Consider the following 15,419-nt stretch of genomic DNA (forward strand, 5'->3'; position numbering starts at 1 on the left):
TTTCCAGAGTGGCTACTGGTGCTTGTGCGTACTTTATTATATCGCAAAACTTAAGAGATTGTTGAATGACATCTTATTTAGCTATTTATTTCAGAGAAACATACTTTACCATTCAGCTGTGGATTTATAGCCCTAGAAAAGTAAACTTAGACTATGACTGTCTTCAGTGCCTGAAGCTGATTCACTAATTAATTGTAATCTTATAAACAATTTATAGGAAAAAAATGAAATAAACTCCCCTATGATCAAATTTTCCTGTTTTCTAGCTTTTCTGTTAGTTCTATCCTTGTCATCTTAAAAGATCTTCTTTTGCTGTAGACAATAATCTTTCTGTTGTTTTGTGGCCACACCTAGGGGTTCAGAGATGATTACCCTTGGTTCTGCAAACAGGAATTACTCTGACAGGCCTCAGGGAACATCTGTGGTGTTGTGGATGGAACCTCGTTTGGCCACATACTAGGCAAGTTCCCTTCCTGCTGTACTATTTCTCTGACACCTGACAACAGTCTATTTTAGTCATTGTTAATAAAGAGTAGAATATCTCTTTTCCAAGTTCCATGAATTTGAGAAAATTGAAATCATGTTTCAGAAAGATTATAGGAACAAATTTAGGTAATTTTACTTGTGAATGTGAAGCTTGTAGATTTCTCTGGGGGATGTTTCCTTTTAACTGTAGTTTCTTCCTTCTATGTATATGTATATATGTGTATATATATATATATATATACATATTAGGCACACTGTGAATAATAATAGTGTTTATGTTAGCATTTCATGAGTACAGCACTCTAACACCACCATCCATAGCAGTGTTATTTTCTCCTTATCATTGTTTCAAGGTATCCCACCATACCCTGTCCCTATCTCCTGACAACACCCTTCATGAGCCCTGTTCTGTAACCCTGTTTTCAGATTCTATTATATATGATCATTTGCTAGCCCCATATTGTGTTTTTGTATGTACTACATGAGATATATCAAGCTGTATTTACCCCTCACCTAGCTGAATTCACTTGGCATGATACAGTCTAATTCCATCAACATAGTGGACATTGGATAACGTTGGATTTTTCTTATAGTTGAGCAGTATCTCATTGTGTATACATATAGCAGTTTCTTAATGCAGTCAACTATACTTGGACACTTGGATTATTTCCTAATTGGTGTCTATTGTGAATAGTGATACAATGAAGTAGGAGTTCAAATGTCTTCTGAGTAGTCTTTATTTTTTTTCTGTTTTTTTTTGTTCTTGAAATAACTCCTCATTTCTATTCTCAGAATATTGTTCAATTTTTTAAATTAAATCTCCATGAGATACAATTACAAAGCTTCGTGTTTGAATTTCAGTCATACAATGATCGAACATCCATTCATCCACCAGTACACATTTTCTACCACCAGTGTCTCCAGCATTCCCCCCTCCCACCCTTCCCCCTGCCTCCATGGCAGACAAATTCCCCCATATTCTCTATCTACTTCTGGGCATCATGTTTTGCAATACAGATACTAAGAGGCTATCATATTTGGTCTCTTATTTCAGCACAAATCTCCCATCCTGAATTATCTCTCCAACCATTATTAACTTAATTATCCCCTCTCTATTCCAGCCGCCCTCTGCCCCAGCTCATGAGGAAAACTCCCAACCATGAAGGAAAACTCCTGGTCGTAGTCTCTACTGCCCTTGGGATTCAATCTCTTATACATTTGTATATACCTCAAGGGCTGGAGCGATAGCACAGCGGGTAGGGCGTTCGCCTTACAAGCGGCCAACATGGCCGACCCGAGTTCGATTCCTCCGCCCCTCTCGGAGAGCCCGGCAAGCTACCGAGAGTATTCGATATGCCAGACACAGTAACAACAAAGTCTCCAATGGAGACGTTACTGGGCCCGCTCGAGCAAATTGACAATCAATGGGAGGGCCTTATTTATTTATTATTTATTTATATACCTCAAATGAGTGCAGTTATTCTGTCTGTCCCTCTCTTTTTGACTCATTTTACTTAGTGTGGTATTCTCCATGACCATCCACTTACAAGCAAATTTCATGATCTCTCCTAACAGCTGCATAATATTCCACTATGTGGATGTATGAAGGATTTTTTAACCAGTTGTCTGGTTCTTGGGCACTGGAATTGTTTCCAAATTCTGGCTATTGTGAGCAGTGCTGCAATTAAAGTACAGATGCAGGTGTCATTTCCACTGTGCTTTTTTGCACCCTAAGGATATATTCCCAGAAGTGGTATTGCGGGTTCATATGGAAGTTCAATGACTAGTTTTATGAGGAATGCCCATATCGTTTACAGAAACAGCTGGACCAATTGGCATTCCCACCAAAAATGAAAGAAAGTTCTTTTCTCCCCACATCTGTGCGAGCACTAGTTGTTCTTGTTCTTTTGGATGTGTGCCAATCTCTGTGGTGTGAGATGATATCTCATTGTAGTTTTGATTTGCATCTCCCTGATGATTAGTGATGTAGAGCAATTTTTCATGTGACATTTGGCCATTTGTATTTCTTTTTTGAGAAAGCTTCTGTTCATTTCTTCTCCCCATTTTTTGATTGGGTAGGAAGTTTTTTCTTGTACACTTTTACTAATGTCTTTTATATCCTGGATATTAACCCATTATCAGATGGGTAAGTATTATTTCCCATTCTGCAGACTCTCTGTATTTTGCTCACTGTTTCCTTTGAAGTGCTGCAGCTTCTTTGTTTCATATAGTCCCATTTGTTTCCACTTGCTTGGTCAGTGGTGTTTCACCCTTAAAGATGCTTTTAGTCTCAACATGATGGAGAGTTCTGCCTACACTTTCCTCCATGTGCACTATGGATTCAGGTCTGATATCGAGATCTTTAATCCACTTTGATCTGACTTTTGTGCCTGGCATTAGACAGAGATTAGAGTCCTGTTTTGACAGAGCTGTCCAGTTTTCCCAGCACCACTTGTTGAAGAGGCTTTTCTTATTCCACTTGTTCCACTTCACATTTCTTGCTCCTTAATCAAAGATTAAATTATCATATATTTGAGAGTCTGTGACAATGTTCAACTGTTCCATTGGTCTGCGGGTACGCTTCTAGTCCAATACTTTTAAAATTGCTACTGCTTTGTAATAATACAGATTGAAGTTTGGGAGGGTGATGCCACTCATCAACTTTTCCCCAAGGATTGCTTTAGCTATTCGTGGGGGTTATTGTTCCATATGAATTTCAGAAGTGTTTTGTCTATTTGTTTGACGAATGTCAGGGTATTCTTAAAGCACTTTGGCACTGTCCTACCGTTGTTCATCAATTTGCTTGAGTGGGCCCAGTAATGTCTCCATTGTCAGGCTTGTTGTTACTGTGTTTGGCATATCGAATCCGTCATGGGTAGCTTGCCAGGCTTTGCTGTACAGGTGAGATACTCTCGGTAGCTTGCAGGGCTCTCTGAGTGGGTGGAGGAGTCAAACCTGGCTAGGCCTGCATGCAAGGCAAACACCCTACTGCTGTGCTATTGCTCTAGCCCACCCTTAAAGGGACCACATTAGATCTGTATAGTGTTTTGGGGAGTATTGCCATTTTGATAATGTTAATCCTCCTAATCCATGAGCAGGTGATATGTCTCCATTTCCTAGTGTCCTCTCTTATTTCTTGAAGTAGTGTTTTGTAATTTTCTTTGTATAGGTCCTTTACCTCTTTAGTTAAGCTGTTTCTGATGTACTTGATTTTCAGAGGCACTACTGTGAATGTTTTTTTTTTTATAATATCTCTTTTTTCTCTTTCAGTATTTGTATATAGGAAAGTCATGGACTTTTGGGTATTGATTTTATAGCCTGCCACTGTACTATAAAATCCATTGTTTCTAGAAGCTTTTTTGTAGAGTCTAGGATTTTCTACATATAGTAATATGTCATTCTCAAGTAGTGATAGCTTGACCTATTCCTTTCATATCTAGGTGCCCTTGATATCTTTTCTTGCCTTATTGCTATAGCAAGAACTTCCCACACTGATGCTTCCTGTGGGCTTGTGGTAGATGACTTTGACTAAAACAACAGAAACACTGTCCTCCCATTGTTAATCAATTTGCTCGAATGGGCCTGGTAACATCTCCATTTTTTGAAACTTGTTGTTACTGTGTTTGGCATATTGAATACGTCACAGGAAGCTTGCCAGGCTTTGCCGTGCAGACTAGATACTCTAGGTAGCTTGCCGGGATCTCCTAGAGGAGCGGAGAAATCGAACCCAGTTCGGCCGGGCTGGCTGTGCACAAGGCAAAAGCTCTACCACTGTGCTATCACTGATGACTTTGACTATTTTGAGGAAAGTTCCTTCTGTGGGCTTGTGGTAGATGGCTCTGACTATATTGAGGAAAATTCATTCAGTGCCCATTTTATTGAGAGTTTTCATCATAAAAAGGTGATGAATCTTGTCAAATGCTTTCTCTGCATCTATTGATATGATTATATCATATTTATCTTTTTAATTGATATGATGTATATTATGTTGATGGACTTGTGAATGTTAAACCATCCTTGCATCCCCAGGATGAATCCTACCTGGTCATGGTGTATGGGTGTATGATCTTTTTGATGAATCTTTGGATTCTGCTGGCTAAGATTTTGTTGAGGATCTTTGCGTATGTGTTCACCAGGGATATAGGCCTGAATATCTCTTTCTTTGTGGTATCTCTGTCTGCTTTTGGAATCAGGGTGATATTTGCTCCATAGAAACAGTTTGGAAATGTTCTGATTCTTCAATTTCCTGGAAAAGCTTGAAGAGGATTAGGTGTAATCCTTCTTAAAGATTTAGAAGAACTCGCTGGTGAATTCATATGGGCCAGGATTTTTGATTATGAGACTTTTTATTACCTTTTCAATTTCCTCAAATGTTTGTTTGGGTACTCTAGGTCTTTTTGGTTCAGGCTTCAGAGACTATAGGAATCCAAAAATTTATCCATTTCCTCAAGGTTTTCTTGTTTCGTGGCATAAAACTTCTCAAACTAATCTGAGGATCCTTTGAATTTCTGCAGTTTCTGTTGTGATGTCCCCCTTTTCATTTCTGATTCGGTTTATTAAGGTTTTCTCTCTCCCTTTCTTTGTGAGTCTTGCTAGAGGTTTATTGATCTTGTTTTTTGTTTTGTTTTGTTTTTCCTCAAAGAACCAGCTCTTGGTTTCATGAATCTTTCAGATTTTTTTTTTGGCTTCCATCTCATTAGTTTCTACTCCGAGTTTTATTATTTCTTTCTTCCTGCCATGGTTGGGCATTTTTTGTTGGTCATTCTCCAAGATCTTAAGCTGTGAAGTTAAGTTACTTATGTGGACTCGCTCTTCTTTCTTGAGGAATGCTTGTAGAGCTATAAACTTTCCTCTTAACACAGCTTTTACCATGTTTCATAAATTCTGGTTACTCATGTCTTCATTCTTGTTTGTTTCCAGGAATATTTTGCTTTCTTCTATGATTCCCTTTCCAACCCATTTGTTGCTCAGTAATGAGCTGTTTAATTTCCAGGTGTTTGATTTGATTTTTGGTTTGTATGTGTGATTCACTGCTAATTGCAGGGCATCATGGTCTGGGAAGATCATTGATACAATCTCTTGATCACTTGATCACTTGACATCCTGTTACTCATCGATTAGCTCGAGCGGGCACCAGTAACGTCACCATTCATCCCTGTTATGTGCTAATGTAGCCCAATGGCATCTGCTCATTCTAGGAACACAAAGAGCCTCAAACTGATCTTTCAGGGTCTTGATGAAGAAGTCTGACCATCTCATAGGTGGGCGGCCACATGATCTTTTGACGTCCTGTGGAATCCAGTTGGTAGTGGCTCTAGTCCAGCGATCATCTCCAAATCTCATTACATGTCCAGCCATCTGATTTTTGACACCTTGGCAAATGAGACAGCATCCCTGATTATTGACCGTTGACGAAGGTCGGAACTCCGGATTCTTTGTCTCATTTGAGTGAAATGTGATATTCCAAGCATAGCTCTTTTGATTCCTCTTTGGGAGACCCAAATAGTGTTCTCATCCTGTTTTCGTAAGGCCCAGGTCTCTGAGGTATATGTTAATGCAGGAAGAACAGTGGAATCGAAGAAATGTGCCTGGAGCCGGAGGTTCTTCATCCTCTTGGCTATTTCTTCGACGCTCTGAAGGCATTCCAAGCCACTCTCTTCCTTCTACTCAACTCAGTTGCCAGGTCACTCATCATGTTGACTTCTCGACCTAAGTACACATAACTGTTGCGTTCAGAGATGTCTATTCTGTTGAAAGTGAATGGAATGTCAGGAACAAGACCATTTCTCATAAACATTGTCTTCGTGAGATTCAGCTGTAGACCAACATTTCCACACTCACGGTTGAAGTAGGCCAGCATTTGTGCCACTTGGCTAATGTTTGATGTTATTAGAACGATGTCATCAGTGAAGCAGAGGTGGTGTAGTTGCCGACCGTCTACCCTCTCTCTCATTCCTTCCCATTTCAGTCATCGTGTGATGTTCTCGAGGGTGGCACTGAAGAGTTTCAGTGAAATAGTATCACCCTGCCAAATCCCTTTCTGGATGTCAATGATCACCTCCCTGTAGAATGATGAGATCCTGGTAGTGAATCCGCAATACAGCTCACAGAGGATCCTGATGTATTGTCTTTGAATGCCCTGTTTAGTTAGTGCCTCGATGACAGCTTCAGTCTCAATAGAATCAAAGGCTTTCTTTAAATCAATGAACGTTAGACAGAGTAGCATCTTGAGCTCCTGGAAACCTCAATGAGCTTGGTTATCTTGTGGATATGGTCAATCATGCTGAATCCTTTTTGGAACCCGGCTTGCTCGTATGGTGGTCCCTCATCTAGTGTTCTGTCAATTCTATTCAGAATAACTTGAGTGAACAGCTTGTAGACGACAAACAACAGGCAGATCGGGCTATAGTTGCCAATGTCATGGATGTCTACCTTCTTGTACAGTAGTACAGTCCTGCTGGTTTTCCATTGGGACGGAACCTTGCATTCAGACAGGTAGCATGTGAAGAGCTGAGCCAGTGTATTGATGAGTACTGATGGCAGGTTCTTCAGGTGTTCGGGTCTGACCTTTGTCTGGGCCGAATGCTGTTTGCTTCTTTACCGACGAAATGGCATGTCAGATTTTGGAAGGAAGAACATTGGGAACGACATATCCAGCCTGTGGAATTTGGTATGTGGGAGGGTGGATGTGGCTCAATGGACCCGGGTCAGAGATCCTCTGCCTGCTCCCAGAAGTCTGGCAGACCTTCATTACCTCCACTGCCTCCACTATACAACCACGGATGCCCTCCAGGATGCTTTCCAGACACTCAGGCCAGGAATCTTGCACGAGTGAAGTTCCAGAGAGCCAGGGAAGTGGAAGTCTGTTACCTTGAACTCCAGGCTCAACAGACTCAGGAGCAGAAATCCTCTGCCTGCACCCAGCAGCCTGGCAGACCTCCATTACCTCTAGTACCTCCACTATCCAGCCACGGACGCCCTCCAGGATGCTTTCTGGACCACGCGGCCACATTACAGTCATGTGACACATCATAAAACACTTAATACAAGAATATCGCACCATATTTGAATGTGTTGAAACATGGTCTGAAGCATGGGAACACCTCTAAGGGTGATTAGAGGTCACCCTAAAAGCTTCTATCCCTCTCAGAGAGCCTGGCAAGCTACTAAGAGTGTTCTGTCCACACGGCAGAGCCTGGCAAGCTGTCCGTGGTGTATTTGATATGCCAAAACCAGTAAATACAATGGGTCCCATTCTCCTGATCCTGAAAGAGCTACCAATATGGCAGCGTTAAGAAGGATGAGGAAGGAGAGGCTCAGAAAATCTCAGGGTCGACCTAGGCTGCCAAAACGAAAAAGGACAAAAATGACTGTCTGAACTTTCAATGCACATATGCTGGCATTGGATGCATCCATTGAGGACCTGATGGTGCAAGTGTGAAAGATCAAGTATGACATCATTGGTCTGACTGAGATGAGAAGACATCAATCACATCACGCCATTTTTGACACTGGGAAAGAACTCTTCCTCAGAACATCCGACAAAAGAGGTGTTGGTGGTGTCGGTGTCCTTGTCAACATGAACTCGACCATAAACATTGATTCATTTGAATGCCTAACAACCCGAATAGGACGATTACACTTGAATAGATGTGGCTCACTGCCGGCAGTTTCTATCTTCATTGTCTATGCACCAACATCCAATTATGATGAAGGAGAAATTGAGAAGTTCTACATGGATCTGGAGAAGTTCTATAAAGAAGACCACACCTTCTACAAGATCATTGTCGGTGATTTTAATGACAAGATAGGACCAATAAGATCAGCTGAAGAACTCCACATTGGGACCCACGGCCTAGAATGGAATAAATAGGGTGAGAGACTGTCTGGTTCATCATGTCGACCAAGACCATCCATGGTAACTCACAATTCCAGAAGGCCAAATCTAAAACATTGGATGTGGGAGTCTCCCTGTGGACGGTTTCACAATGAAATTGACCACATCTTATTCAATCGATGATCTTGCCTGACTGATCTCACCGTTGTCCCAAAATTTGTGCAAAATTCTACTTCACAGAGAGGGAAGAAAGGGCTGCAAAGTTTAAGAAGAGATCTCCCAGAATGACCACCAACTGGGAGCTCTTTGGCACTATTGCAGCAACATGGGAAGATGCCGTTGTTGACAACATTGATGAGGAATACGATCGACTGGTTCAGCACCTCCATGATTGTGCAAGGAACGCGGAGAGAGAGATAGCCACAAAAAGACGACTGTCTTCAAAAATTCTTGAGCTCATTTGCCAACTGGCTTGGCACAAGCCTCAGACAACAGCAAGTGAACGTCCAAGCTCACTAAGCAGTGCAGAGAAGCGATCAAAGAAGACCTCAAAGGGAGAACAGCAGCAGTGCTGGCAGATGTGGCAGAAGCTGGGAAAAGCATTTGCAATGCCCACCTGTCCTTCGCCAACTACAAGACCAAGAAGACTGCCCTTCGACATCCTGATGGATCTATCACATCTTCCAGAATGGCAATGGAGATTATCCATGACTGCTACTCGGATACAATCTCTATCTTTTTAATTTTATGAAGATATGCTTTATGGCCCAGCATATGGTCTATCTTGGAGAATGAGCCATGCACACTGGAGAAGAATGTGTATTCAGCTTTCTAAGGATGAAATGTCCTGTATATATCTACTAAGCCACCTTACTCTATTCCCTCAAATAAAGTATGCCCTTGCTAAGCTTGAGTCTGGTTGATCTATCAAGAAGTGATAAAGTGGTGTCAAAATCTCCGACCAGTATTGTGTTGCTATGAATGTCTTTCTTCAAGTCTCTGAGTAGTTGTTTTAAGTATTTTGTTGATCCCTCATTAGGTGCATATACATTTAGGAGTGTAAGTTCTTCCTCATGTATAGATCACTTGATCAATCAGAAATGACCTTTACTGTCCCTTGTGACCTGCTTCAGTCTGAAATCAATGTGGTCTGATATCAGAATGGCCACCCCAGCTTTTTTGAGGAGTTGTTTTCCTGTATAATTGTTTTCCAGCCTTTGACATTGAGTCTGTGTTTGCTCTGACTGTTCAGACATGTTTCTTGCAGGCAGCAGAATGTTGTGTTCCGTTTTCTGATCCTTTCTGCCACTCTGTGTCTTTTAATTAGTGTGTTTAACCTATTGATGTTGAGAGATATTATTGTTACGGTTTTTTTCCCCATCTCTCTGCTGAAGTTTGGTGTACTTGAGGGGCTGTCTTGTCGTAAAGTAGCCCATTTAGTTGTTCTTATAACCATGGTTTGAGTCTGTAAAGTTCCGAAGTTTTTGTCTGTCTGTGAAGTTGTGTGTTGATCCTTCCGATATGAATGAGAGTCTAGCTAGGTAAAGAATTTTTGGTGAGACATTTATTTCATTGAGTTTTTTCACTATATCTTACCACTGTCTTTGGGCCCTGAGGGTTTTATCATTAAGTCGGCTGTAAATCTTAAGTATGTTTCTTTATAGGCAATATTCTTTCTTTGATCTTGCTGCTTTCAGAATTTTATCTCTGTCTAGGGTTTTTGTCATTTTGATAAGGATATGTCTTGCAGTATTAGTGTGTATGTATTTAATACATGACTTTATTTTCTCTTCTGTTTATGGGCTATACTCAACAATGTTCAGGACTTACTACTGGCTCTGTATTCAGGGATCACTTCTGGCTGTACTACAAGGACCATAAATGGTATCAGGGAGCAAAATGGGGTTAAAGAAATAAAATAAGGATAATCATACCATGGGACTGGAGTGATAGCACAGTGGTAGGATGTTTGCCTTGTGCACAGCCAGCCCGGCCCAGCTGTGTTTGATTCTTCCGCCCCCATTCGGAGAGCCGGGCAAGCTACCGAGAGTATTTCACCCACACGGCAAAGTCTGGCAAGCTGCCTATGATGTATTCAATATGCCAAACACAGTAACAACAAGTCTCAAAATGGAGATGTTACTGGGCCTGCTCAAACAATCATACCATATAATAGGAAATGCATGTTGTTGAATCTAATCATTTGCAAAAATAGAAGTAATATTATTAATTTATTTGTTAACTTACTGAAGACATTTCCTAGCAGAGAAAATCTTAGATCTCCTTCAGTGTTATTCCTCTCCCTAGATGTAACTGACAACTGAGCAAAGCTATTGCCAGAAAATTCCAATTAAACAACTGTTTTTGATTTTCATTTCTGTTGTAAGGAGAATGTTTTTGAAAAATAGTCACTTTCTGTAGGCTAACACTATATTGATTAATTTCCTATAAACTGGGGTGGGGGGAGTGTTTGTATAATCAGTGCTTGTTTTTTTGAAAGTATTATGTGAGAAAGTAGAGATTCTAGAGATCATAGACATCTTTAATTTAATAGATATTAAATAGCTTATGGAAATAGATTTCAGCTGCTTGATAACTGGAAGAAAAGAGCATTTCCCAATAGGGATTCAAGATAATAGAGATTGCCTTGTTCTTTCTCTCAAATTGGGTTAGATTGTCCTTAAAGCAAAATATAAAATTTGCATATCAAAGTTGTGATTGTAAATAAATAAATGTATAAGTCTTAAAGTAAGTGGCTATTTCTCTTGCTTAATGTGCACTAATATTGTCTGCGTATACATATAGTAAACATTTAGTAAGGCTAATGATTTCATTTCAAAATTTATAATAATTTTTGTTCCTGCAGACTGTAGTAGACTGTAGTTTGAAAAAAGCTGACTTGCTTATAAAAAAACTAATAATTATAAGTAGGTAACTCATTTTTTTAATTTTCTAAATTTTATTTGCCCATTTTTTTATTAGGGAATCACCCTGGGGTACAGTTACAAACTTATGAACTTTCATGTTTGCATTACAGTCATACAGTGATCGTTTACCCATCACTCCACCAGTGGCCATTCTCCACCACCAATGTTCCCAGCATCTCTCCCATCACCACCACCCCATCCCCCACCACCTCACCACGCCTCAGCGCAGGGCATTCCCTTTGATTCTCTCTCTTTTGGGTGTTATGGTTTTTTAATAGAGGTATTGAGCGGCCATCGTGTTTGGTCTATAGTCAACTTTCTGCATGCATCTTTCAACCCAAATGGGTCCTCCCAATAACCTTTACTTTGGTGTTCCTTTGGTAGCTCATTTTTAAAACATATTTTTATTTTAGAAAGCATTTAAAAAGTAAAATGAACACTGAGATTAGATTACTAACTTGAGAAAGGAATAGAATGTTTGCTACTTATTGACATACAATTTATGTTTAAATATAATTTGATATGTTTCTGGACAAAACCTTGGCACAAATTATTTTTATTTTTCCCTTTACTGTCATATATGCCTGGAATTTCTTCCAAAAGGGTAGAAGTTCTTCAATTCTAACACTCTTAATTATTAAATGCAAAACATAGAAAATGGTATCATATTACATAAATTCAATACATTTTAAAATGTATAATAATTAATCATAACCAAGTTATTTTTAGAGGCAGTGAATATAGAATATACTTCAATTTAAAGTGAAATCTTACAAAAGAGTAGCACTGCACTGTAGCACTGTCCTCCCATTGTTCATCGATTCGCTCAAGTGGGTCCAGTAACGTCTCCATTGTGAGACTTGTTGTTACGTTGTTTTTGGCATATCGAATATGTCACAAGTAGCTTGCCAGGCTTTGTACAAAAGAGTATATTCACTAAATTGAAGGAACATCATAAAATTAGAAGTCTGGAGCCAAATAGTCAGAAAAATACAGAGATTAAGACTCTGACCTTGTACCCATTGAAGCTTTGAATCCTGGAGTCACATATGGTTCCCCAGACACCTCCAGGACTCAATCCTGAGCATAATTAGGAATAACCATGAGTACAGTCAGATTTGGCTCCAATTTCCTCCACCTCTATTTATAAAACTCTCGTGTGATGAAATATTAAATATGAACCATACACCATGGCCATTTTGGTAATGATGAGCTATGGTAACTGTGACTCAAAACTACAAATATAATACTATTGCAAACATGTTACTTAAACTATAAAAATATTTTTATATATTTTAAGTCAATTTGTAACTGTTCTTTTAGCTTTTGCTGTTTTATTTTTGGGTAACTACACATCCTCAGGGATATAGTGTTAACCTCAGCCTGCCAAGCCTGTTATCTAACAGTAACTCAAAATATAAATCTTCATGCTTAGAGATGATTTTTCTTCACCATATGTCCAAAGTAATCTACATTCTAAAGTTGTGCTAGGAGTAACTTTTAAATTTTATCTTGGAGAAAAGAACCAGAGATTAACACATCAGTGTGTGTGTCTGAACTAGTTGGTAGCTCTGCAGCACTGTTGTTCATGGATTTGCTCAAGCATGCAAACATCTCCATTGTGAGACTTGATGTTATTGTGTTTGGCATATCAAATACGTCATGGGTAGCCTGCCAGGCTTTGCCTTACAAGCTAGACACTCTCGGTAGCTTGCCAGGCTCTCTGAGAGGGGAGGAAGAATCGAACCCGGGTCAGTGAGGCTGGCCGCATGCAAGGCAAACGCCCTACCGCTTTGAACTGGTTGGTAATCATTCAGTTATTCTACTGAATTTCTTACTAGTTAGAAAACGAAATTGTTCATTTCTGAAGGCAGTTTAATTCTTCCAGGGTTTATTTGACAAACTATCTTCCCTAGGACATTAAGCTTAATTCTGCATGGCTTAACTATTCTAGCTGACATTGTATCATTTATCCCAAATTACCCCACTTTTGTTCTGAGCACACACACACTTGCTTCCTCTCCTCCAAGTAAGAGAATGTGCTCATTTGAATATTAGTAACTGTTCTATGATTGCAACATTTCTTCTTTCTTAAGGCACTCAGGTATTTCTAAGGATTTGTTAATATATATTACCTAGCATGCCTAGTATACATTACAAATAGACATGTGGCTTGTAGTCAAGAAAGGCACAATTTCTGGATCTTTGGGTCTAGTGTTATGTGAATAAATATCTCTTAGAATTACAAAATATAGAATAAGTTACTCATTCTGGGTGGGAGTTGTGAAGCTTCTTTATAATTCTTTAGAGCTTTATTAAGACACAACTTCCATTAAGAAGCAGTGCAATAAAGACTTACTTTAGGGGAATAAATTAATAACTACTTGAGAGCAAATTCCCTGCACCTTGAGAGAGTCTTCAGAGAAGTTCATTGATCGGTTCCCTGCACCTTGAGAGAGTCTTCAGAGAAGTTCATTGATCGGTATAACTAAAATAGATGAATATCATAAGAGGCAAAGAGTATCCACACATAGAGTTTTATTGTGGTGCTTTTTGAATGAGTATGCTGGAATATTCTTAAATTTTCAATACTGAGTCTGTAGGTCTGGGAAAAATCAGGGATTTTACATTTCTAATTATCTTCAGTGAAGGTTATGTGGCTTGTCTAATGATCACACTTTGAATGCATTGAACAGGGATAAAATGCCTAAGAAAAATACATAATCTTGGATTAAAGTAGCACTTCACTGCACTGTCCTCCTGTTGTTCATTGATTTGCTGGAGCGGGCACCAGCAACAAATTGTGAGACTTGTTGTTACTGTTTTTGGCATATTGAATATGTCACGGGTAGCTGCCAGGTTTTGCCGCCCAGGCGAGATACTCTCAGTAGCTTGCTGGGCTCTCTGAGAGGGGCAGAGGAATCGAACCTGGGTCGGCCACTTGCAAGACAAATGCCTTACCCTCTGTGCTATCACTCCAGCCCTGGATTAAGACTATGAGTATAAAATACTTACAATAGATATCAAAATCAAAGAAAATATTTTATTAATATTGAAAATCTCAACGTGATTGAAAGAAAATTTTTAAGGTTGTACTTTTATGATCGGGGGGTCACATCCAGTTCTGTGTAGGGATTACTACTCGCTTTGTTCCCTGAGGTTACACTTGTGGGGTTCAGGGGCCATACAAGGGATTGAACACTTGTTAGCCGCGTACAAGGCAAAAACCTTACTTGTAGTATTATCAACCTGGCCCTTATACTTACACTTCTACCTAACTAAAGATTTTATCTATTCTGATATTGTTCCATTAGAATATTTATTTTTACTAATATTTATAATAATATAATATTATGGGCTGGAGCGATAACACAGCGGTTAGGGCATTTGCCTTGCATGCGGCTGACCTGGGTTCAATTCCTCCATTCCTCTCGGAGACGAGAGCCTGGTAAGCTACCTAGAGTATCCCACCCACACGACAGAGCCTGGCAAGCTCCCTGTAGTGTAATCGATATGCCAAAACAGTAACAACAAGTCTCACAATGGAGATATTACTGGTGCCCATTCAAGCAAATCGATGAACAATGGGAGGACAGTGCTACTAATATTTATGATGGCTTGTGCTTCACAATGATATAAAATTATGTCTCTAATCTCCTTTGCTTTCTCATGATGATAGTTAAATACATGTCAATGCTAATTAAATATCCCTTTAAACATACATAGAGGGTTTCAAACTTCTCACCTTTTGACATGACAGCTTGCATCTTCTTTCTTCTGAGATATACTATGTTATTTTATTTTTACAGGTCAATGGGAAGGATCTCTCAAAGTTCACCCATGAGGAGGCAATGGAGGCTTTTCAAAATGCCAAGGAGCCCATTGTGGTCCAGGTGCTGAGACGAACGCCTCTCAGTAAACCAGTCTATAGCACATCTTCAGAAGTCCAACTCACGAATGCTAGTACTCAGACTGACATCACTTTTGAACACATCATGACCTTGGCAAAATTTAGGCCACCTACCCCTCCTGTGCCAGACATCTGTCCATTTCTGCTCTCAGACAGGTATTTTTCTATCATCTCCCCAAATTCTACTTATTTACATTAATTATTTTGAATAGCTGTTGGGAAGAATGAGTAACACTAGGAAGGCAATTGTGGAGTTAGA

General features: G+C 39.7%; 1 protein-coding gene across 1 annotated transcript in view; it reads left to right on the forward strand.

Moving 5' to 3' along the window:
• PDZRN4 (PDZ domain containing ring finger 4) overlaps positions 1–15,419 on the forward strand; it is a 178,839-nt gene that overhangs the window by 83,111 nt on the left and 80,309 nt on the right. The window contains exon 2 of the mRNA XM_056117878.1: positions 15,060–15,316. Coding sequence (XP_055973853.1) covers positions 15,060–15,316 — 257 coding nt within the window. The remainder of the gene's footprint in view (positions 1–15,059; positions 15,317–15,419) is intronic.

The sequence above is a fragment of the Sorex fumeus genome, unplaced genomic scaffold, assembly GCF_029834395.1.
Source record: "Sorex fumeus unplaced genomic scaffold, SorFum_2.1 ptg000036l, whole genome shotgun sequence".
Taxonomy (NCBI): domain Eukaryota; kingdom Metazoa; phylum Chordata; class Mammalia; order Eulipotyphla; family Soricidae; genus Sorex; species Sorex fumeus.